General features: G+C 38.4%; 1 protein-coding gene across 8 annotated transcripts in view; it reads left to right on the forward strand.

Annotated features, from left to right (window-relative positions):
* The window catches only part of LOC131257984 (uncharacterized), a 34,137-nt gene extending 24,977 nt beyond the window's left edge, over nt 1-9,160 (forward strand). For 6 of the 8 annotated variants that reach the window (XM_058258990.1, XM_058258993.1, XM_058258991.1 and 3 more), the window contains 3 exons: nt 2,201-2,260; nt 2,349-2,447; nt 7,944-8,477. In XM_058258990.1, the coding sequence (XP_058114973.1) occupies nt 2,201-2,260; nt 2,349-2,447; nt 7,944-8,057 (273 nt within the window). In that variant the 3' untranslated portion in view covers nt 8,058-8,477. The other 2 variants (XM_058258997.1, XM_058258992.1) reach the window with 2 other exon arrangements.
* Nucleotides 9,161-26,963: the final 17,803 nt, after the last annotated feature.

Consider the following 26,963-nt stretch of genomic DNA (forward strand, 5'->3'; position numbering starts at 1 on the left):
TATATATATATATATATATATATATATATATATATATATATATATATATATATATATGGCCGAGTCGGGCCAGGTTGAGTCAGGTTTCGAATCGAGTTGGGCCGAACTGGGACCTGTTCGAACTCGGCCCGAACTCAGTTTCGATCTGAAGAAAATGGCTCGTCCCGGACCGAACTCAGTTCCGAGTCGGGTCGAGTCAAGCGAGTTAACCGGGCTAGCCTGGTTCGTGTATAGCCCTAAGCGGGGGAGCCACCTTGCCACAGGAATTCCCTCCTATGCCTGTTGATCTGGGCCAAAACCGACTTAGGACATTGAAAAAAGAAACCAGAAATAGATAGGAAGATTGGAGAGGGAAGCTTTAGTGAGGGTGATCCTCCCACTCAGGGAAAGTAGCTTAGTTTTCCACAGAGAGCTTTCTCTCCAATCTCTCAACCACGTTGTCCTAGAGGTGCAAAACCACTTTCCAACATAAGGGAACACCCAAGTAGCAAGAAGGTAAAGATCCACACTGACAACCAAAGGTTTCAGCAAGCTGGACCACCTCAACCTGAGGGAGATTCATGCCCAAAATTTCACTCTTCTCAATATGCTCTACCGAACCACTTGAACCACACTCCGGGAGACTACTTATGACCATAAAGAGCTCTCTTTGGTCTAAAGACCATCCCCATCACTCTAGATGGATGAAATCCTAGAGGGAGAGATATACACTTCTTCGTGAAGATTGCGATAGAGAAAAATATTCTTCATGTCCAATTGCTGAAGGGGCCAGTTATGGAATACGACAACAAAGGGAAGCACGCTCATGGAATTTAACTTGGCAATGGAGCAAAAGCTTCCTGATAGTCCATACCAAATTGTTATGTGAACTTTTTCGCACAAGATGAGCCTTGAACCTTGCAATTGAGCTGTCTGAATCATGCTTCTAGTTGTATGCCCCTTCACAACCAACAACAGCTTCTCAACTGACAAGTCTACCAGATCTCATGTTTCCTGTTTTTCAACTGACAATAGCTTCTTCTTCTTCTTCTTTATAGCAAATCTACCAGATCTCATGCTTCCTGTTTTTCAAGAGTTGCCATCTCCTCCATCGTAGACTTGTAGTTGCTTTGCAACAAGATCCCAAAGGCATCTGCTACTCTAGAACAAATAGATGCAAAAATATGGAAGAACAGAATGTTTTAAAATAGAGTGAGATTTTAAGACACGAAGTCACTAATTGGGTGTAAGTGCATGACCTTTTTTCTTTTTGAAGAGCAATCAGTAATTGGGAAGGAGACAGGAGCAAATCTGAGGACAAGTGGTGTTCATCAAACATCTTTGTGGCTGGTCCCCTTTTTTCCTCCACTTGTACACTTTCAGCAGCTTATCCACTGACTTAAACCGGACCTGGACAAGACTCATAGAATCATCAATGATCAGAAGAGGAAGATCATCATCAAAAGAAGGATAGTGGTAGTGGCATATGACAACAAATAAGGAACATCCTCAAGTAAGGTATCATCCATGGAGAATATATAACATCTTCTTTGTCCAATTTGAAAATGATGCAATTCCATACCAATATGAATGGTAAGTGAGCATATGACAACTTTGTTCTTTCCATTTCATTTGGCTAATAATTGCAATCAATACAGTACCGCATCGAACCTCTCACTATAAATGCAATCGCAAAATTGGATATGCAAGAGAGATTTCCATGTCGTTTGGTTTAATATCCTGAATGTACTCCACTCTATCAGTAAGTTTATTAAAAGCTCCCCCCACAATGTCGAAAAAGGAATGGTGATGTCAACACTACTATATATAACTGGAGTTTTTCTTGCCGTATTCTTATCTCAAAGTAACTTACTATCCATTATTTTAAGATTGTAGTAGTTGCCAAAGAATCAGTGATTGTAATTGGCACCATTTTCTTGCAATGTAATTGAATCCTTCTTCACATGATGAAAGTATAGTTCATATATTGAAATGTTGAGGCTTTGCAAAGATCTTCTGAACTCCCCTGTCCTCCATCTTTGAAATTCTTATGTTTCATTTTCTGTGGACCACTTTATGATGTGAAGCGTCAGTGAGATATCTGAATCATTGCTGTGATGATGTTATTACCTTTTAATGTTATAGGATGATACTAATAATTCCATGTCACATTGAAATCTTCTTGTGAATTCTTGTCTCAAAATTGCTAATCATTGCACAGGGTGTCAAGATTGTTTTCCAAGTTGGACTGGCCTTGTTGACATACTGCCACGATGATTTGGTAAGTGTCCATGCTTTGGTATATGAAAGCTAAAACCTGTGAAATTTCACAAGTTTCTGTTTATCTAAGACTTCCTCTTGGTCATCAGGTAAAGTTACCTTTTGAGAAGCTTGTACATGCTTTACGTAACTTCCCCGAGGATGCAATGAATCCTGATACACTTTTACCAATGGCCTACTCGATCAAGGTTTCTTTCTCTCTCCTTATTCATTCTCATTCGACAATATTCATTGTTAGGGCCTGTTTGGAACAGGCAAGAGTCCCAACCTTTTTTGTTATTTTCCTTGGATTTTTCATCCAGAGGATATGAATCTGAATATCTGGTGTTTGGTTTCTTTTCTTTCTTTCTTTCTTTCTTTCTTTCTTTTTTTTTTTTTTTCTTTTTTTTTTTTTTTCTTTTTTTTTTGAGTGGACCACACTCAAGGGCCTGTATGGACACACCGTCAAAGCAGGCATTTGATGCTGAAAGACCATTTTGAGCCAAACCCCAGTTCGTGAAGTGCGTTTGGATGCACTTTTGCAAATGCCATTTTGATTCCCCACTCATTGAGAGAGGCTCTAAGAAGCCAACTCGCCGAAAACCAGTCAGACCGGCTTTTATTGAGTTGACTAACAAAAAATTATGGGAAACCCCCTTTGCGGAGGCTGCATCTAAACAAAACAGGCCCTAAATGGCAAGTTTTTCCAATTAGTCTCCTCTTTTCTCCCACTTGAAACAACATGGATCATCAGGCTATCCATCCAATTTAATTGGCACTTTGCTGGGTTCAAACAGGCCGTGAGCTATCTTATTGGCTTATTGCTCTGAATTTTTCTTTTTCTCATGGGTAAGGTAACTTACGTGTAATAATTTCATCCCCAAAAGTTCAAAATATTCCCATTTTCTATAAATTGGAGGATAGTTTTTGCATTGCATATTCTCTTTGAAGGACTTGTTGGTTTTTCAAAGTAACCTTGAAGAAACTTGGATTGAGTTAGCACGCAAACCAGGATCATATTTTCATGCAAAATCAAGTATTAATGTAGGGATACGAGAATGAAGTTTGGCATTTGGTGTTCAAATCACATAAAAAGATGAACCAAAAAGGGTTTCAACACCTGGTCAAGGGTTCGAATACCCATAGGTGGTGAAATTCCACTACGGTGTGAGTGTGTGGTGATGTGGGGGTGTGTGTGTGTGTGTGTGTATATATATAAAGAAGAACCAAAAGATGTGTTAATGCATGCGTTGCATCTGCATATTTTTGGCTGTTGTGTATGTCTTGGAGGTTATTATAGTTATTTAGGTTGCATTTGGATGCATATTGAATTGACATGCAATAAGTAGTCTTTAAATTGGAAATAAACCAAATTGTAGTTTTCTTCATTTGCATTCATATAGAGCAATTATGCTACTTTAAATATGGACTTGAAAGAAATGGAGCTGCAAATGAGGACTACTTTGCTATTATTATTGTTGTTGTTGAAGAAGTATTTTAGTTTCTCAAATTGCCCCTTCCTCTCTCTTCCACGCCCTCTTTTCTTCATCTCATTTGAGAAGTTCTCATTTTGGTCACTCCAGACAATTGTTCTTCAGGTGTTATGGGTAACTATTTAAATTCCCTGTAACGCCTGGGATTTTGTAACCCGAGTTTAGTACTCGTTTTCCAAAATGCTGAGTGTTTACTTTCAAGGATAGCCCACATTTCATTGTAAATTTTTTTTGTTTAATTTAATTATAAATGAGTAATCGCAACGGAAGCAAAACACACCACACATAGAGGAAGTGTCTAAAATATATCTCAACATATAAAAATGGTTGTCCGTAGGGCTTATACAAACCCATGACTCATATAAAAATGGAACAACATAATAATGAAAGAAAACTATAATCTAGAGTCGTAAGATCATCCAACTCTTCATGTTCCACATCAATGTCAACCTGCACATCGTCTATGTATCCTGCACTAACTGAATATATTTTGATAGCGTCAACGGCTATCCCAGTGGGGTATACCCTGTAAGATTACCAAGGCATCACAATAGTTAAGAATGCAACGCAAACTTTGCAAATCAAATACAAAAATATACAATTTATATTCATGAGTGAAATATAAAGGATACCACCTACAAATAAGAAGAAAAATACAATCCACATTTTACAAGTACAATTCACAGAAATATAGTATCTAAATTACAATTCACAATTCACAAGTACACCACCAGCTACATATCCACTACAATTCAGAGTATAACGTAAAGAGATACAATCCACTCATAAATATAACACTAATGACTATAACATCCAAACAACAATTCAATGTGTAATATAAGGAGATATAATCCACCTTTCACATAATATTCAATCGCCAATTTATTCTTAATTAATGCATAATTATATGAATGCAATCAACCTAGGGATGCACATCTAGCCAGACAAATGAATGTACCTTTCAAACCATCTAGCCAGACAAATGAATGTACCTTTCAAACAGTTGGCCCATTCATGCAAGATACTGAGTCTTTCAGTGTCGCAGGGCTGGCGACACCGATAATATCGTCGATATTATCGACTTTTCGCCGACAATTTGAACACTGCCAACAAGCCACATTAGCACCAAGTCCTTCAAGGACACAACAACATAATACACTATATTCAAACTACTACTCCTTAACACAACCAAATGTCAAACTAAACCACAATCAATTCAACATACATCATCAAGTAAATACCAATGTAAGTACTCATTGAAACTAGACTATAGTAAATAATTTCACAATCAAATAAATCATAATTCTTTAAAATTAAGAACATTAATATCCACAAATCAAGAAACATACTCAATTGATTCTTAATTATAAGAGAATGTGCATAAATAAATGAGAATCATCTTAAAGCGAAGATTAACAATTCATAATTCAACTAATTACTCAATCATATTCGTAAGCTAGTCATGAACATTATTAGGAAAACAAATCAAAAGAAAACTAAATTAACTATTATAACGAAGGGAAGCTTGAAGGGTGAATCCTCACCTTAAAAGCGTGATTTCAACCATTAAAAACGAATTGGCCCGAACTTGGGCAAGTTAGACCGATATGAGGGTGATTGGAAATTCAAATTCCCTACAACAAAAACAAAACTACCAATTAAATAAGTTACCCAAAGCCCTAATTAGGCTTCCATTAGAAGACTTAATGGGTAACTCACTATGCAAAGTCAATGTGATTCCACTAGGTTTGTCTAACTCGATGATGGACTGAGTCACACCTACTGAACTCGAGAACCAATCATCTCCTATGCACTCTCGAGTCCAACATTCACATAATGCTACAGAAACTAAACTACACAAGTCAACTTTTAATATGACCGGAAATTCAGTGAACTTCACTAATTAACACAACCGTAGGACTAATGTAACTCAGAAGAATTAGATTGGGAATTTTCTCATACTCCCAATTTATGAAATCCACACCAACCATCAAATTTATGCATAGCAGGTGTACACCTTTCCATGTACACTTGATGCAAAGGTGGGGTCCACTGTAATAATTTATGAAATCCACACCAACCATCAAATTCTATGGGTCCCACTCGGACATTTGACCAAAGATGAAGCAGATTCAAAGCTCAGGTGGGCCATATGCGTGAATGTTGTCTTATTTGTGGATCTCGATCAATCCAACGGTCAGATTGATCCCAATCCAAACATCGATGGTTACTAACACCCAAGGGTTGAAAATATGGGATGTTACAATCTACCCCTCTTTTGTCCTCTAAATTCAACACTTCTACCATTAATGGGAACGAAAAAATTTAATTTACAGTGTTTCTGAATATTCACTACTCTTCCCTAGAAATACACATGTATGTACAAGTATATACAACTTACTACCAAAACTATGGCTATTACAATCCCTCATGTCCCGTCTTCTCCATAAATGAACTATGATGTTGGTGGATCATTTTGATTTCTGACGTGGATGGTGCCAAAATGTATCCCACCAATCGCTGGTGGCCATGGTGAAATTTCTGCATAGATTGGACAGCCCCAAATTCATCAGGGTTGTTAGCGAGAATTTTTTTTTTTTTTTTTAAAAAGACTTCCATTGGAACCTAATTGTAGTAACTTGGTTACCACTGAAGTGTGATGGTTAGGATCCTCCTATAATAGTCATTTAAAATTTGACCCACTAGATGGATGGTTTGGCGTGTCAGTTACTTTGTACATGGTCGTTGATGATGAGCTAGACACTATTTGGTGTCCTCACGTACACCTGTTCCATTGAGGAATTATATGATACTCGGCTCTCATCTTTGCACATTATAGACAGGTTTTCAGTTTGGATAATTAGTGCCCATGTTTCAGCAAGACAATTGGTTTGTCGTGTCATGGTTGGACTATGCCTTGCAAGTACAAGAGTCCTTGATGGGGAATCTTGACCTATTGGTTTTGTGGCCATTGATAGATGTTTAAGAAGAGAACTACAATGACCGTCCACACGAAGGGCCTGTTTGTATAGCGAATTACGATTGTAATGAATTGTAGAAGTGCAATGATTGCAAATTACAATACATGTTTGACTGAGAATTACCATGTTGGAATAGATGTGGTAAAAGTGCAACGATAATACTTTAACATTAGTAAGATGTCAAATTAACAGGAAAAATACACTGATTCCTGTGTTTGAATAGGAGATTTCTACTGCGATGTATTGTAAATTTTGTTATGATTACAAATTCCTTTACTGCATCTTGCATTTGACCACCAAATTATGTGGTGAACTACATGTTTTAACAAACATTGGAAAATTGTAATGGGCAGTCCAAACAGGCCCAAACTGAAAAAAAGGTCGTAATATTGGTCACCGGGATTGGGATATTCTGACCTGGGAGATTCTTGGGTCATGTTCCGTCTATGTTGGGACTCAAAAAAACCAATGCTAAGGATTATAGAACCATGGGCCCCACTTGTCAAAATTAGAAACCTGTATATATTATGAAAAGATATGGGACAGAATATAATTCTGTTCCATTTTCTTTTTTCTTTCCTTTCTTTTTAGGGAGATGGGGTGTGCAAGGCGTGAGATCCTAACCATTCATCAGGTATGGCACACTTTGGGCATTGCCTAGACCAAAAGTCAAGATAGTACGCTCATCTAGTGGTTCATACATGTATCTTGAATATAGACTGATGACCGTTTTTTCTTATTACTGTCCAATTTTCCCATAAAAAGTGTGGCTGCATGATGAGTACATTGATTAGAATTTTGGGTCAGGGGATCCTTTGTGAGATCTCTCACACATGCACCATGCTAGCACATGTTCTGCAAATCAGGTCTTGAGTCGAGTCAGGGGTTACTTGTCCCAATGATTCATTTTTCCGTATCAGGTCCGACTGATTCTGAGTGGACTGGTGATTATGCATGTTGTCCAGTTCAGAGTGGAAGCTATGTCGAACTAGTCATTAACCAATTTGACATTGTATGCACAGCCATTGTGTAAAAGCAATACACATGGGTCCACGAACAGGAAACATTATGTAATGTATACATTAAAATGCAAAAATAGCTTAGAGTGCGCGCTTTTCATTCCTCACAATTGGATGGTTGTAATTTCATTGCTAGTTTGGTTTTGATACTTAAATCATTTGGTGAATACATCTTTTTATTTTGAATTTTTTATTATTTTGGGTGTTATCAGGTATCGAAGCGTTTGGAAGAACTGAAACAGGAATATGAAAAGAGGAATGAGGAATCAAGGCAGTCGGTGGAGTCTAATGGGAAGCAGCTCTTTAAGCAGAAACAGTCGCGTTGAATGTGTGTTTTCTAGGAAAATCAGAAGCTACAATCCAGTGCAAATTCTCATATGGAGACCAAGTGGGCCCACCTATCGGCACAGTGGGCCATTAGATAGGAGGGGTTTGCCATGCATTCTGCACGGCCCTAGTATCACCCTGATTAGGATGATGACAGGCCATTCAAGTGAGCCTGAAAAATGGACAGTAAGATCATCTTTTGCACTGTCCAATTCACATGCCCTCAATCATGCGGCTGTGATTATGTAATCATGGTTATTTTTTGTAATACATGGTGGGTTCCTTCAATCCAACAGTATTTGTTGATCATAGGCATGCTCACTTGGGCCCCACATAGGAATTTGCACCTGGACCCTACTGGAATGCAATTACTAGATCATGACCCCTAGAACTGTACTGATTTTATTTTTATTTTTTAATTTACAGAGGTTTGCTGAGCCTACATGCATGTATGATTGATATCCCAGCTGCACCACCATGTGCCACTGTGGCAGACAGGTACAATATCCAGGCCACCCACCAGGTGGGTTACACCTGGTGGGCCACAATTTTAAAACTATTTGGACAGCTTACAACACTTAAATCAAGTTTCTCTTCATCGGCACGTTTGTTCCATAGATTGTGGCCCACTTGATTAGTGGACTGATATGATTCTTGGTCGAGGGTTTCCATGTAGTGGGACCTCCAGGGTAGATGGATTGGATCTTGTAGGAATGTGCCGTGATGGCACATGTGGGGGGCTGTACATGAGCTCTGTTGTGTATCTGCATGTGTGTAGTAAAGCTCTCTCTCTCTCTCTCTCTCTTTTTTTACATGTATTGTTTTGTTGTATAGCAGCTTAACCATCCATCCTGTGGGCCCTAGTGGGACACCCGATGGATGGATTGGATCTCACAACTACGTACTTAAGTGTTCACATGATTTAAAAAAAAAAAAAAAAAAAATCTTTTGAAGGTGTTGTTGCTTCTAATCTGCCATTTTGTTGATAGCAGGAGTTACTAAGCCTCTACATCTATGATGATCTGAACCATACATCATGTGGGCCCCATGATTGGGTGTACTAATTTTCTCATTGAATGTGAGCCATTGCTATGTTCTTGTGTCCATTTTGCTACTGATTGAAGGGCTAGGATTTTCTATCAGCTTAATTGATTTATGGCCCATCCAATATTGAACTTGCTAAGTGAACCATCCGGATTTTGTTTTCATGACCTGTGAGCTGCAAATAAGCTACTTAATATATGTCCTTGCAAATGTGATATATTGGAGATCATCTGGTGATCTGGTACATTCATCTGGTGGGCCTCTCACGGTGACACAGAACATTGAAAATCTCATCCATAAATCCATCTGAAACCCGTTAATTGGGTGATAGCCTCTAGGATTTCATCTCCCATGAAATTTTTGGGTTGAGTGGTGATTGTGCCGCGTGGTCTGCATGCTTAGTAGGCATGCATGGTGTACGGGAATGAAGATGATCGTCCATCATGCAGATGCCTTGTCCCAGGAATCAGGGCAGTCCATGTAGGTTGCCTTGGGGAGTGGATGGTCCACATTGATTATACTAGAAAGCCATCCATGGTGTGCTCCCACATCATTTGAATCCCTCTCAGAATTCATTTTGATGGGTGGATCCGAACCATTCATCTAATAGTTGATAATCATACTTTTGAGTAGGCCTGGCCTGAATAGTTGATAATAGTATTAATTATAATAGAAAAGGGGAAGGGGAAGAAAATAGATGTGAAATGTTTTCTTAGAAATTAAAATACAAAGAAAATGAATTTTCCAAGAAAATCATTTTAAAGGGCCTACTTAGTTCAAGGAAGGAAATGAAAGGAAACTTTGTTTCTCAAAGAAGAGGTTTGCTCAAATACATTCCAAGAATTGGGACTTTAGCCTTTGAATTTGGGTCGTCTTTCAATGATCTAAATTGTTTATATAATGTGCCCCACCTTGTATCCTATGATGGATGGAAAATAAATAAATAAAATCTCCCAGCCTTATTATTTCTACCGTTTGAAATTTAGCTCTTTTTCTTTGAAAATAGACAGTCACCATAACCTTTGTATAATTAAAGGGAAAAGATATTAAGAGGGTGCTTGTTTCATAAATTTTTACTTATTCAGCATGTAAGTACAACATACTTATCAACAAAAAAGGTAGAAAAGTATGTTTGGTTTCTAACATCGCTCAAGTACTTATTCCTCAAATTTGTTCGGTCCACCCTTAATATCCATCATCCATCATGTGGGCCCAACCTTTGATGTGAACTGTTCATTATTTTGGGCTCACCTTGGAAGCACCCGTCCATCATGCAAGGCCCAACTTTGAAGTGGGTCGTCTATCAAGTGGGACCCACCTTGGATGTAGGTCATTCATTATTAGGAGTCGACCTTCAATGTGAATTATCTTCATGTGGGCCTACCTTGAAATGGGTCATCTATCATGTGGGGCCTACCACCTATGTTGTTGTCCATTGTGTGGGGCTCACCTTTAACATCCACTTCCCATCGTGTGGAGCCCACCCTTGATGTGGACCGTCCATCATGTGAGCCCCACCTTTGGTGTGGGTAGTCCATCATGTAAGGCCCACCTTAGATGTAGGTCATTTATCATTGGCACCTTTGATGTGGACTACCCATTATTGATATAGACTGTCCATCATATGGGGCCCACCTTGATTTGGTCATCCATCATGTGGAGCCCACTACCAAAGTAAATTGCTCATCATGTGCGGCTCACCTTCAATATCCACCACCCATCACGTGGATCCCACCTTTGATGTCGACCCTCCATTGTGTGGGCCCCACCCTGATGTGGGTCACCCATCATGTGAGGCCCACTTTCAATACCCATCACCCATCACCTGGGGCCCACCTTTGATTGGATTGTCCATCGTGTGGGCACTACCTTCAATGTGACCCGTCCATCATGCAAGGTTGCCTTGGATGTGGACCATTCATCATTAGGGGTCAATCTTTGATGTGGACCATCCATTGTACGGGCCCACCTTCAACGTCCACCGCCCATCACATGGAGCCCACATTTCATGTGGATTCTCCCTTGTGTGGGCCCCATCTTCAATGTGGGTCATCCATCATGCAAGGCTCACCTTAGATGTGGGCCATTCATCATTAGGGCCAACCTTTGATGTGGATCATCTATTATGTGGGGCCATGTTAATATGTGCCATCTATCATGTGGGGCCCACCTTTGATGTGGATCATCCATTGTTTGGCCCCACCTTCAATGTGGACCCTCCACAATTTAGAGCCTTCTTCGATATGGACATCCATCGCATAGAGCGATGATAGGGGGGAGAGAAAAGTTAAAAAAGCAAGAACAAAAAACTCATAAGGATAAGTATACTAAATTGAATTAAGTTTTTTTTAAGTAACTTATTAAATTAATATAAGTTAAGAAGTTACTTATTAGGTGGTATCTAAACAGGCCTTTAAGTCTGAGAGATTTTTGGAGCATCCCTATTATGAGAAGCTTTGTTTAATAAATGGTTTGGATCATTGAAAAAAAAAACCCAAATCTAACAGCTTGACTTATGTTGTATCACATTACGGTATGTAGGGATGTATTGGACATATCATTGAAGAAAAGGAAATGAAATTTCTATTTTTTACTTTTTTAATAAAATTTCCATTAAGAGTGGCACCATTCTCAAATCTAATATTCTAGGGAATAAAATTTTCCAATTAAAATATATTTGATAGTTCATGGCATGTGCTACATCTACACATAACACACGTTGGGCTCAGATTGTCTGTTTGCCACAAATAATTTTTTTCAGCATTGTGATTGTTTCATATTATCAATGATGTTATTAGTACTGCTGCATTAAATGCAGTCTATGATGATGCGGCCCAATCACATTGCAACAAACATGTTTTTGCTATTTGTGGAAGGATTTGGATTCAGATGGCACATGTGAGGCTCTTAGAGCTGATGGCACAAGTTGCTCACGTGACATACTAGCACATTAGTATAGTTTGAAAATACTTTTTTTCCACAAGAAAGGTGGGAAAGTACAAGGTCAGTTCCAGGAAAACTCTTAATGAGTAAAGATGCCTTTCTTTGAAAAAGAAAAATGCTTCATGTTTGTGTTGAATGTGGACCATCCATTCTATTCGAAGTGCTGGATGCTTGAGCCAGTTCATTTGTTCCAAACCTTGACGTGGGTAAAAGTCAAGGATAATCACATGGCCAGTACATTTATTCCAAAATTTGATGTGGGTCAAAGTTGAGAATAATCACACGGACAGCTAGGATCAAAAGCAATTGAGTTGAAAAGTTTGATCTAACCATCTAGGGAGAATTAGAGCTTCTAATTGCCACACAGTTATATATTTCGTGCCAATCAGCAGGGCCTTACATGATGGCCAATGCCGAGTAATTAACTAGAGCTATACACTAGTTGAGCTGAGTGGAGCTGAGACCAGGTTGGCTTGACTAGGCCCAGCCAACAGGCTACCTAGCTTGAACTCAGCTCAGCTTAGTCCTCAAGCTTGACTGGCCAACTTGGCTCAGTCAATAGACCGGGAAAACACGGAACGATCTTTGGATTTGGGTTTTATGATATATATATATATATATATATATATAATAAGTGAATCCTAACTGTTAGACACTGCTCGAAAGTTTTTTGAGTTAAAAAATCACATTGACCCAGTGAGCGAGTTGAAGGAGCTAACTTTGTTTGTGTACAACTCTAAAATTAGCTCCTGTACAGTTTTTCAAATATTGGTTATTTTGGGAGTTATTTTTTAGTTTAAAGTTAAAATTTACTAATTTGACTAAATTACATTTATTAACATTTTTAAAGTGTTTCGAGAATTGAAAAGGTCTGATTATGTTTTTAAAGTCTTGTTTGAGTCTTTTAAAGTGTTTCAAGTCTGAAATGGTCTGATTATGTTTTGAAAGTCTTGTTTGAATCATATGAGAGAGTTTAAGTTTATAAATTACCTAGTAATTTTAATATATTTACTATTTTGAAAAAGCTTATTATTTTAAATATATATAAATTTAAAATTAAGATCAAATCATACCAATTGATATGCAAAGAGCCTTAATTTATAGTTTTTTTTTTTCTTTAAAATAATATTCTTTAAAAATTTATTTATTTTACGTATTCAAAAATTTCTCACAATTTTCAAATTTATCAAAGAGAAAGAAAACAATGAACTTTTCCTCCACATTTTCCATATGCAAACGACTCTCATATTTTTAATACACACCAATTGTCATTGTCTACTCATCTTTTGATAAGAAGGAATCATTGTTATGGAATTTACATATAAAGCACTAATGTAAGATTAAAATATGTTAGATGCTTAGATCTCAATTAGTGGGAGGAAAGTTTGATACTCTGGCGGAGTTTGATGGTTGATACAAAGGCACTAATAAACCATACACATGACATTTTATTAACTCAAATTAAACCATTCAAATCATGGGCCCCATTCTAGATGAATCATAAACTAGGACCCATACTGATCTGATTTTTCAATTGGCCAATTAGTGGACATCGAATGGACGGTTGAAATGAAATGATGATCAAAAACCCAAATTCACCAACAAATGTAGGTTAATCATAGGTTGAGTCGTTCCATCCATCTGATTTGTTATTGATGACCTATCTAAAATGTGTCCCACAATTTGGACGGTTTATTTCGAGCACTATTGCATGTGTATCAACCATCATGCTTTGGCAGAGTATCAAATAACTGCCTATTAGTTTGAGGAGGAGGATATAGCCAGCTCATGGAGACTGGACCACTGACATGGCATCCTAATCCAAGATTTTAGCACGTGGGATAAATTAATTGGACGTGATTTTGATTAATGTTGCAGTCATGTGCGAGATCGGAACCGTTCATCATGTCTACCATACCTTGGATGGGCCACATCCCAAAATTCACACAGCTGGTAATAGTAAGTTAGGTTTAACTTTTTGCTTTTGTTATAACCATCCTTTTTCTCTCTCTCTCAAAAGAGCCCTCCAAAAGAATGGTTCAGATCGTCCAATCAGTGCATTTTTTTGGATGAACGTTCCGAGGTTTGCCACGTGTAGTGAAAGGAAAAGGACGGACACGATTTCAGTGTTCCGAAGTGTTTATGTGATGTGGCCCACTGTGGATGGGCCATGCACCATTTACACAATGTATTATTATTGATGGCCCAGATTGGAAGAATCATGAGCCTTTAGGACGTGGTCAACCAATCAACGGTTGAGAAAACCTACAACACCGATTCACAATCAACCAAGAAAAGGGACGGATATTATTCAGCTAGGGTCCTCCAGTCTTGGTAGATTCCAATGCATCTGCCGTCAACGGGCAGTTCCATCACATCAACGGCTTGGATCACTGATCCATGGGCCCCACTTGGACAAGTTGGAAGTGTACAAACACTTCTGACTTGGCCGACGAATCCCAACCATCCAGTTATGACCAATAAATGAACTAAAATAATCTAATGGTCCTAAATATTCAACGGCTGATTTTGAATGGTTTGGAATTAAGATAGTCAGATCAGTGTGATTTTTGGGCTATGCTCCATCCACGCTGGTGTCCCACACCTGATCTATGTAAATGGTGGGGCCCACCATGATCGGAGCCATCTGGCTGATCAGATCATAATAAGGACTATTCCACCGAAAATCTCTTATAATATTAAATGTAATTTCAGCTGATCGTATCTGAGTGTCGGATGTAATTTGTATGGAGCAAAATACAATTCTATTCCACCGAAGCCCACGCATTAAGGAGGATGCATGAGCCTGCTGGGGTATACTTAGCTCAATGTTTAATTAAATTGTTAGTGTTCAGTGACCAAGTGATTTGTAAAATGATAGGGGTTAGTTCTTTCTAATGAAATATTTTTTGCTTTCTGTGTATAAACTTAAGGTTTTATTCTTTCAATAATAATTTAGTCCTAATGTTTGATTAAAGTGTTAGTATTCAGTAATTAAGTGATTTGCGAAAGGGTAAAGGTTAGCCCTTCTTAATAGAATATTTTTGTGTTTTGTTTATAGGCTTGAGGATTTATACTTTCAATAATAATTTAATTTTATATTTCTCAAAGAAATAAAAATAAATAGATGAATAAATAGGAAGGTTAAATAATGTCGAATTTATTAATATCTGAATTGTAGTTCATTACAAGTGACAAAGTGTTAAACAACCAAGAATATAAGTAAATGAGATATATACCTGATTTGTCTATCGGAGTAGACAATCAAGATGAGTAGTCAACAAAATGTAACTAGCTGGGTGTGATCACCTATGTTGGAACTCAGTTGATAATGACCCAACAACTTAGGGTTGTGGACATTTAAATTAATCTTACAGTATTGTAATGGTAACTGCTAGGTAGTAGCAATCAATGCTATAATTGGACTATACTATGTTAAGATAAAAGATAATAAATGCAAGGTAAATTAAAAAGTAGAAATATAGATGAGTAAAATCTCATGGTCAAGCTTTTAGGATCTTCTCATCATAGATGATTCTTTTGATGGGAGATGTTCATGGTCACTAATTGGATTCTAAAGGGAAACCCTTGGGGCTAATCCCAAATCTCGAATCGATTATAAATATGCATATGATCGGACTATATGCCTCTTCCATTCGAGGTGTTGGACTGTCCAAATCCACTTGACACATATTTGATATCATCAACTGGTTGGATATATTTCTATATTTCTCTTTATTTTAATTGATGTACAGCTTGAGACCTAATCTAATCAATATTCATTCTCTCCTAATTTGAGTTTGAACAATAATCGAACTTGCTTGGGTCCAATTTTCAAATAATCAGAACATTCTGTATCATCGTAGAACATGTCTGGAAATATTTCATTTTGAAAGGGTTTTGAAAAACAACTTCATCGAATATATCATAACTAGATTTATGATAAAATATGATCTTTCGACAAGTTTTTTATTGTTGGAAAATTGGGTTAGTTATACCGAAAAATAAAAAATAAAATAAGGTTTAATTGTTTCTTTTCACTAGGCTCAATCATGTAAAATATACACTGTCCTTAAAGCATGAATCACCACCTTATCAATTACTAATGGGTCACAAGTGAATTGCTTTCAAGGTAGCTAGCCGTTTTCAGAAATAGTTGACCGTTTCGAATTAATAATTTGACCATTCTCAGTTACATATAAAGCCCTGTCTCATTTCAGATCCATCGACGATTCGCATTAGGTCGCGAGGGAGTGACCCCTCTAGGACATGATGTGCAAAGTGCGCTAACTAACACTACTACAACCACATTATCTATGCCCGTGCCCCTGAGAACGAGCATGCGTGTGCAACCCGAGCATTACAATCTCTTACAATCTCCAAAGCTACACACCGCACTTTTCCATTTGAAATTACAAAAAACATTTTGGTGGTAAAATCCTGTATATTTGATTTTTTCAAAAAATCACAAATCTCAACGTTTATAAAGATGGCGAACCGTACCAAGTTAGCATCCAGCCGGTTGTAGGTGAGCAGTTCTCTCTGTGATGAGCTGGTCTCGGTCTAGGCCGCTGTAAAGGCGACGGTCAAACGAGCAGATCTTTCCACACGCAATGGTTGCATCGTCAACCAGAGTGTTCTCTTACCTCTAGTGGGGCTCATTTATCCGTAATCCAGACCGTTAGTCTGCTGTGGACCACTTTTGATAGACCATTTTCCAAATTTCTCCCAAATCGGAAGATCCCATCTACCAATATTCGGTCCTTTTCAGTTGAACGTGGACAACCATCCATGTAAAAGCCACAGATAAGAAGTCTGGGATTTTCTAATCAAGGAGACTCTTGATGCATGGTCTATCCAATAGTGGGTCCCACAATCTGAATTGCGTGTATCACTGGGGTTTTGGCCGGTACCAGTGGACCCATAGTTCACTTATCCTCACCGTTGATTTGATTGGCCCCATGTGGACGGATCATCAGCTATGCCACGAAAGATCCTGACCGTTCGATGTTTAGCCTATTCGCATTTAAGTGTGCACGTTTGCTTTATTTCTTGTATTCACCGTCTATTTAAAGGCCACCGATGGAAGGTTAGGAATTGTCCCACCTAAGAGACATTTCACCCGTTGGCCATCGACCGTAGTCCACTTCAGATCAACGGTCTGGATCATGAAAACAAGGACCCCAGTTGCAAAAACTAAGGACCGTACGTCTTATAATTCATGTCCGTCAAACTCGCTTGACTCGAGAAACTTCCACAGACGTCGGATTGGGGGCGACTCTGATGCGTGCGGGGCATACTCTCTCAGCCCGAGCATGGTACAGGTGGCACGCGGATGCGTCATTCTGGACTGATTAGTAATCCGCACCGTCCAATCGGTCTCCATCAATGGATGGACAGTTGTGTAATTTTAGTTGGACAAACTGGATGGCTAGGATCGTTTGGTCACTCACACGTTGAAGCCACCATCCAGGTGATTTGGATGGACGGTGATAGTGCGTCACACAAAAATGGTAACATTTATAAACCGTCCACATTAAATCCTCGGTCCATCCTTCTTATTTTAGAAGTCCCGTCCGACGCGAATGGTTGGAATCTATGTGGGGCCCACAGACATGCCTGAGAGAAATCCACTCTGTCTATCAGTTTCTCAAGCTCACGACAGGACGTTACTCCGAAAATCAGGAAGCTCCAAGACTCAGATGGACCACGCTGCATGAAATAGCAGGAATTGAACGGCCACCCTTGAAAACATTACGGCCCTACAGAAGTTTTGGGTCAAGATAATAATGGTATCTACCCTTTGTCCCAACGGCAGTAACACTATGAACGGTTTGGATGGCATATAAACATCATGATCAGCTCCAGTAAGGTTTCAACGGTGAACGTTTCCATTCTCACCTTTTCCTGTCATGTGGCCCACATGAGTTTCGGATCTGAAATTTTCCTAATTTATCATATTGTGAACTTTAGAAATTCGCGTCCAGTCCAAACGGCATGACTTTGGTATCTTGTGGCAACGCAATTAGCCTCTGCCTCCGTACAACTTCGCTCGAATCCAAACGGCTCATGAAATGAGTCACACCAAAGAAAATAACTTATAGCCACTGATGAATAATAACTATAAATGTGGGCCATCTGATGAGTAGATGGGTCTCATCTTTATTTAACACGATTCTTGTAGTGGGTTCAACACATTGGATGGATTAGATTTCGCACTAGATAACCTATTGAAAATTATTAGCTGCATGGACGGAAACTTACTGGTCCACCTGGTTGGATGGAAGCATTTCTCTAACGTCGCCTTAGCAGACGCATTTGATAGATACAACTTTCCTGGAATGGGAAATTGTTTTCCAGTCCCAACCATTTGATAGATACACCCCAATTTGCCTTTTACTACCAAAAATAGAAATAGGGGTGTAACTATCATTTTCCTTGAATGGTTTCAGAAAAGGAAAGGCGGAGAAAAGCACGCGAATTCCAGATAAGGCTGGCTTAATTGATACTCTGGTGGCGTTCGATAGTTGATACTCCGGCACTCATTAATTACACATTTGGCGTATACTACTTCTAAACTGTTGAAATTGTGTGAAGAAAAGTCGATAATTCACCAACCAAAATCCAAACTGAGTAAATAATTGTAACGTCCAATCAGTGGACATTTAATGTTACATTTATTTGGACGGTTTACATGCAATTTCTGAGGGCCTGCGCATGAGACATCTACATCTGCCAGAGTATCAATGTTTTCCTTGATAGCTGGCATACATGTGAGAAGTACAGTCGTCCATACCATATCTTCTTATCGACGTCAGAAGCACCGGAAGATCAGGATCACGTAATTACGTGGTCCACTGGCATTATTCCTTTCGGATTCCTTATCCACTGACCAGGCTTCGGTGGATCCGGGGAACCACCGAGCTCGGTGGTTTCGGGACTGTGGGGTCCACTTTAATGTATTTTTTTTTTATATCCACTCCGTCCATCCTTTTTTCAAGGTCATTTTAGAGATTATATTTTTAAATTAATAAGATCCAAATCTCAGGTGGACCACATCATAGGAAACAGTGTTTATTGAACGCTTATCATTAAAACCTTTCTAGGGCCCACCGCAATTTTTATTCTCCATCCAATCTGTTGATTAGTACACACAGATCTGGATGAAGGGAAAAAATACATTTAACCTTATCCAAAACATTTTTGTGAGCCCAAGAAGCTTTTAATGGTAAGTGTTCAATCACCACTATTTTCTCTGGTGTGGTTCATATGAGATGTTTTTTTCAGTAAATTTTATTGCATAAAATTAAATTTAAAAATGTATGGACGGATTAGATATAAAATAAATTCATCATGGTAGGCCCCACATTCCCAGAAACACCGAACACTGTAGTTCCTTGGATGAACGGAAGCCGCGTCCCATGCCCTCACTCCAGGGAGATGTCTAATGTCAAAAGTGCCCTTTGAAAGGAGGAATTTGTGCGATCCTTGGGCCGAGGATGTTAGCATCGTGCTCGGTTTTTAATTTGTATTAGTGGGGCCCATGGGTCAGCGATCTAGAATTCCAGACAATCGGTCCATCGATCACACGGTGGATGAACAGCTCCCCCAAGATTGATGGGACTTTTTATGTTGAATGTTGACCGTCCCTGCTTTTTAAAACAGAATGAAAGGTCAGGATCATTCCATTAGGAATTTTTGGGGCACAGTCCATCATGGTGAGATCTTATGGTCTGGATTGCTAAAAAAAAGTCTCACGGGTGCAAACTCAAAACCGGAGTATACTACGCAGGGTGTGGCTGTCTACGCACGAACACATCATCAATTTCAGACCGTTGAAATCGTGGGACCCTCATTAGATGCGGTATATCATCAAAATTCAGACCGATTAGATGATCCGGAACTCCCGATTGTTATTTATTAAAAAATAAAAAATAAAAAATGGACTACTGAATGCGGTTCGTTTAGCCGTCCTTTTGTGGCCACGAAGTGGAGTCCTGAGATAATCCATTCCATGAAATTTTATATGGGTCTTCAATCTACATTGTGGCCCACTATTTGTACGGTTTGGATCGAGATTCTAGAGTGAACTAAGTAGCCTAATAAAGCTGCGGTCTATACGGCGAGTTTTTGGTAAGCAGACGCACCCTCAGCACGCGCCGCATAGAAGGGTTCCTGGAAACTCGTAGTGGCTGAAGTTATGTGGGGCCCACCAAGATGCCTATGAGAGATCCAATCCGTCCATCAATTTCTTCCGAACATATTAGGAAAATATGCAAAATGAGGCAGATCCAAATCTCAAATGGGGCACACCACAAGAAGCAGTGGGAATTGAACACTCACCGTTGAAAATTTTCCATGCCACAAAAGTTTCAGATTATTCTAATACATTGATTTTCAGTACATCCCAGTGGGAATAACCTTTTGAACGGTTTAGATGGATGGTCCCTGGAAAGGTTTCAACGGTCGAATTTTCACTCCCCACTATTTCCTGTGAACTTATGGATGGAGTGGATTTCTCATAGACATCACGGTGGGCCCAGACAGCTTCCGGATGCACAGGCAATAGGGTCCGTTCGTTTGCATTTTTAGTGGGAATAACATCCGTGAAGTACATAGACCTGAATTTAGATTATATGGCCGAAGAATCGCATCTATCCACCGTCAAGATAGCAACAACTCTACATTTAATGTGGACCGTTGAAAACTTTTCTCCAACAACCCGGTTTTGCTAAATTCGATGCCTTCCGCGAGATCCCTGCCCTGATTTTTGGGACTAGGATTCGGTAATGACTCCCAAGAAGGGCGGCGCAAAGGGAAGGGGGTAGGCATGTGAGGCACCTAAGGGTCCCTAATTGTGAAGGCCCTATAATGTTACAGTAAAATTAAAATTTCTTTACTATTAAGGTCTTATATTGTAGTAAAATTAAAATTAAGAAGAAAAAAAAGTCAAAAATTTTTGAAATAAAATTTATTGAAAGGCCTACAAAATAGGCACATCTAAAAATTAGTTTATAAATTTGAAATTGAAAATAAAAAATAAATCCTAGAAACTAGCACTATCAATAATAACAGATTAATAGACTGTATCGTCTCTTTTCAAAATAATAGTATCATTCTCAATGAATTCTTCTCCAAAATCCTAAGACCACAACTACCTACTTTATTGCTAATTAAGTTCTCAAAAAATTAAATTCTAAACCTCATTTTTAAGACTTGCCTAAGGCCCCTAAAAATGTTGAGCCGCCCTGATGACTCCTCTATAACCGGACCATGATGTATGTGTTTCATTAAGGCCTTTCATCTATTTTTCTTCCTCATTTCAAGGCACAAAAGATACAAATCTCAGGTAGACCACACCATGAGAAACCATGATGTATGTGTTTCATTAATGCTTTTCATCTATTTTTCTACCTCATTTCAAGACATAAAAGATACAAATATCAGGTAGACCACACCATAAGAAACCATGTTGAATGAACGCTCACCCCTAAAGCTAAAGTTTTAGATTCGTGGCTGCTCGTTTTCAATTACGTGGGCATGCCAAAATTGATACAACAATATGATCCAACCGATCATCTTTAACCCCAAGCGCCAAAATAAGCAACATACATTCACTTTTAATATAAAAGTACATGAAAAAACCAATCACTTACTCAATCACTTGCATAATTTAATAATGATAAGACGATAATCCAAATATGTAATTCATCTTTGTGCACTATACAAGAAATGACTTTCAGAATATCAATACAAATCAAATAAATGGAAAAACTCACAATTATTTATTATGAGCAACAACAAGAATGCATCTCTTTAAAGAAATGCTAAATAAATAAATTTAGTATACAAGTCAAGAGCACACCTAATGCCTTGGGATCGAAGAGGAGGAAGATGAATGTAACAACCCATTTTTTAAAATAATGGTGGGAACTAAGTCCTGCCATTTCCTATGGTGTGGCCCACTAGAGCTTCAGATCTATCTCATTTTTTGACCCATACCCTAAAATGTTTTAATAAAACTGGTGAGCGGAGTGGATTCGTCACGTCATCCCTATGGGGCCCACCGTGCAAAAAAAAAATGCAGTGACGTGCACGACCTAACTTCTCTAATGTATCCATTTTATATAATCATCATGGTGGGTCCTATATGTTTCAAGTATGGATGTCTTGTGCAAAGCCATCTCTCTCAACCTCCAATCCATCCATCTCTCTCTCTATTCCAAAGCCCCAAACTCCGGAAAAAGCTTCCCATTTTCCATGGATTCCTCAATCCTATTCCTTGCTATTCCTCTACTTTCTGCGGGTGTAGAAAAAGCTCGGACAGTAGCCATTGTCAAGGGCAGTGTCTTTTGCGACCAATGCAAAGACGGGAAGATAACCTTCTTCGACTACCCACTCTTCAAAGCCAAGATATCTCTGACATGTCCGGGCAACGACGGGAAGCCAACTGTTTTGAAGGAGGGGACAACTAGCTGGTTTGGTGGCTACACGTTCAAGTTCGATGACAGTCCGAATATGATCCAATGCCACCATCAGCTCAATCGCCACCGTCTAGCCAGTTCTCGCCCAATACTCTTTTGCAAGGTTCCGTTTGTTCGCACGACGTATTTTGGACAAGATCAGAAGAATGAATTAGAAGAAAATGGTAGAAGAAATGAGAAGAAAATAAAGAAGGAAGAAAGAGAATCAGACAATTTCATTGAGTTAACTCATCGAGTCAACTCGATGACTCGCTGGCCCGATCATCTGAGCTGATTAGATTCCGACTTCGAGTCATTTATCAGTTAAGTTTCTATCTCCACCCTTATATTTTATACATTATGGTAGCCTTGATTCAAGTTGACTCACCGAGTCAACTCAGTGATTTAACGTGTGATATTTCTTATATTTTAATATTAGATAATTAGAAATCTTAGTGTAGGTCTTAATAAATCAGCATGTATGATTTGTGTAGGGATGTCATCATTTTACATTGAAAATATTTACTGAGTGCTGCTAGTTTAAGTGCGTCGAATTTAGTTCACGCGAAGTCAGACCTAGACCATTTACATGTAAAATCCATCATCACATCAAATCTATCACTCTAATAATAGCAGGTATTTTTTCAATTGAAAAGACTACATTATTATATACTTTGATTTCATTGATTATTTATTTCGTATTGCTAATTTATGTCATTTAATTTTGGTTTTACGTGATGTAGAATGCATTTATTTGATTTCTAATATGTGGAATAAATACATTTGATTATTGTTAAATACTTTTAATTATATTATGGGTGCTCTACCTTGAAAGGATCATTATGTTATTTTGATATGGGTGCTCTGCCAGGGTCATTTCCGAAAGGATCGGCACGGTACGGGTGCTCTTCAGGGTCATTTCCGAAAGGATTGGCACGAGTGCTCTCCTAGGCGATTCCCTAAAACGATCAACACACACGGGTGCTCGCCTAGGTATTTACCCTAAAAGTTTATTAACCATGGTGTTTTGTCGAGAGTCATTCCCTAAAAGGATCAACACTGCTCTGCTGAGGGTCATTCCTTAAAAGGATCAACATACACAAGTGCCTGGATTGAACCAAAAAAAAGATTTTAGATGACTGTATTATCTTATTTTGTTATTATGAAAAATAAATTGTTATTGTTGTCATGTAAAATACTAATTCAATACTTGTAATTGATCATATTTACTTTATTGAGTTGTATTGGTGTTAACGTAGAATTTTCAATTTTGGGAAGGATGTGACCCAACGAACCGTCATGCTCACACCCATATAAATTATTTTGCAGGATTTGTATATGAAGAATCAGTTGGGCAAGATTGAAGACTTTTTTCCTTATTTATTTAGAAATTAATTAAGGATCAATGTATGCTGCTACTAATTATTTTTTAATATCAATGTAACTAAATATTCAATGATTGATTTGTGGATGTTATTTAATAATAATTATTCTGACCCTTTTTAGTTACTCTGAATAGTAAGAATGCACCTCTTAAAAGAACTACGTGATATATAATAAAGAAGAAATCCAATGTATGAGCATAGATTTGAATTATAACTAAAATTATAGCTAAAATTATTGTTACTCATTAAATAAGATAAGATAAAAGATAAATTGATATATTTGATTTGATTGTTGTTTGTTTGTAAATACTTTTAGTTTTTTTGGCTATGTTAAATTCATCTATTATTTATAAGTTTTGTTGCACAACTTGTTCTTCCATATCCTTCTTCCAGCTGTAATGGTTTTAGAAGTTGAAAAGTCTTTATAAATCTTTCTTCTGTTACGTTTCTTTTCATGATGGTTTCTCTTTTGCTCGGCCAAGCTTTATTTCTCTCCGTCGTCACTCTTCGACCGCACATCGGCATCATCTCTTTTGTTGGTCGCTCACCTGCTCTCCACTCGATTGCTCTCCAAATCTTTCTATTTTAACTGCTCAACCGAGTTTTTTAGTCGCATTCTATTTCCTGCATTGTCTCAGTTGTTCATTCCACTTGTGTACACCTCTTGGTCACTCGGTCTGTTGTTGGACACTCTTGGTCGCTCGGTCTGCATTTGGACACATCTCGAGCGCACCTTCTGTCTTATCATTCTGCCCGCTATAATTTCGTAAAAAACACTCTGAATATCCTTTAAGATCTTTATCATTGAACTATCAGAAATATGGTACAACAAGATTTATTTATATTTTTTCTTCATCTAAATTTACATGATCTAATTAACAAGTTGAATGACAAATAAGTGTTACAGCAGGCTCTAAGAAGTTTTTAATGATGGGTGTTCAATCACCACTATTTCCCATGGTGTGGCCAATTGAGATTTGGATCTATCTCATTTTTAAATTCATGGCTTAAAATGAGTTAGCGAAATGGATGGGCAGTGATAAAACACATAGGGAATGGATTGAGTCGTATAGCGCACACCACCTACCTCCGGCTGATGTGTTGACATCACCAAGTTTTGTGGGTCACCCTATCAATTTACTTAGCAACTGTAGCGCCCTAAAATTCAAGGCCCGAGTAGCAACTCGAATCTCGAATTTTCAAGTATCATGTGTGCAATGATTAGTCATTAATGCATACACTTAACAAGTATTAATAAGTAATGATGAATTAAGCTAAGCATGTTTAATCGCTAATTAGATAATTAAGTTTTAAGTGCTACTAACCAGTTTAAATTTCCATAGTAAATTCATATTCATCATAACAACATAATAAATTTAAATAACAGTCATCCAGGGATCCAATCTCATGTATTCATCACTCCTCAGAATGATCTGGGCTCTAACTCAGTCCCGTCGACATCCACCTCGCTAATATGCCCCACCAAACTCCTGGTAGTATGCTCGCTCCTCGTCATCATCTGCACTGACATCGTCCAGCGTGTCCCGCTCCAAGGTAATTGCATTTATACCGAATTCTAGTTGGTGTTTTAGAACACCGTCCCAGAGTAGGAGTAAGTAGCTAATTCAGTGGTACCATTAGCAACGGCATACGAATTATCATACATAAGATACATTTAATGAACAACAAACAACATATAATCCTAAACACTGTTGTTAATGCAAATGCATGGTTATGATATAATGCATGCTCCTCTCAAACCAACACTCCCTCAAGCAACGACATCTCACATTCGTGAATGAACCAACACCCCTTCAAAGCGACCTCGACTGCATAATCGCTACAATACTAAATGTAATGTCGTGGAACATGTTAGCCAGGTTGATTAGTTAAGTTCATTCATTAAGCAGGTTGGTGAAATCAGAATACCCTAATGGAGTTATTGCCTTAACCCGATCGCACGGCTCAATGGCCGTGGTCATGTGCCTCTCGCGACCCTTAGCCCTATATTGGGGTCGTCAATCCCGAAAAGTAGTATAAACATAGACGAAATAGATTGAGACTTAAATGTCCTACTCGCGGTCAATGTACGGAGGACGTCACCCCAACACAGGCCGATAGCACGGGTACAGTGTCCCATACCATCATTCTTGGTTCACGAGTCTAAGTGCTCAATGGACGCTACGGGGAGGCTCGTCACCCCAGCGTAGACTGACAGCAAGAGCATAGTGTCCCATACCACCATCCTTGGCTTATGAGTCTTGTGGGCCATACATAACAATTAGAAGTGGCGCAATGGTCTCAAGGTACTTTAGGTTCATACAGGCGTGATCAAACAAGGTTAACGTACAAGGATGGTTGACTTATAGTCAATAAGCCTTGACGGGCTGAACCGTAGCTAATCGGCTTGAGAACAATGTCTCGTGTAGTCCAACTATGGCCAATAACGTATAGTTCAACTTTTTGGGACAGATTCACTCACGAACAGGTCCAACAAGGACTACCCAAGAAATTCCAGGTAATCGGCTTATCCATAGGGGAATATGCAACAATTCACAACAAACAGGGATTTCTTGGATACGACTCAAGTATGGCAGACAAGATTTCTGTGTAATCATTACAAGGACAGTAACATACAGTATTCCACCCAAATTCTCAGATTCTACGTAACATATTCCAACCTATAAAATTACATGGGCAGTCATATAGTAATATACCGAAATTACTCTCCCATAGGCCAACATAAATCACATAATTCAACCATACATTGAAACTCAAGGCAAATGACTCAACCAATCAGCCAATTCATGACATTTCATGCCTTTACTCAAGCATAATTAATCACTAATTCAGAAAATCAAGGAATCAAATACCAAATAATTCATGTCTTCATTCTAAGCAAAATTAACAACTAATCTGGAAATCAACAACCAACTAGCAACAATTTAGAGAAATTCAAACATTTATATTCTACATGACATGCAAATCAACAAGTCACGTGTTTGGGGTATTGGGGTCTAATCCCTTTCCATAATTTCAGTAATTCCTAGTCCATTACCCTAATTATACC

Source organism: Magnolia sinica, chromosome 10, assembly GCF_029962835.1.
Source record: "Magnolia sinica isolate HGM2019 chromosome 10, MsV1, whole genome shotgun sequence".
Classification (NCBI taxonomy): domain Eukaryota; kingdom Viridiplantae; phylum Streptophyta; class Magnoliopsida; order Magnoliales; family Magnoliaceae; genus Magnolia; species Magnolia sinica.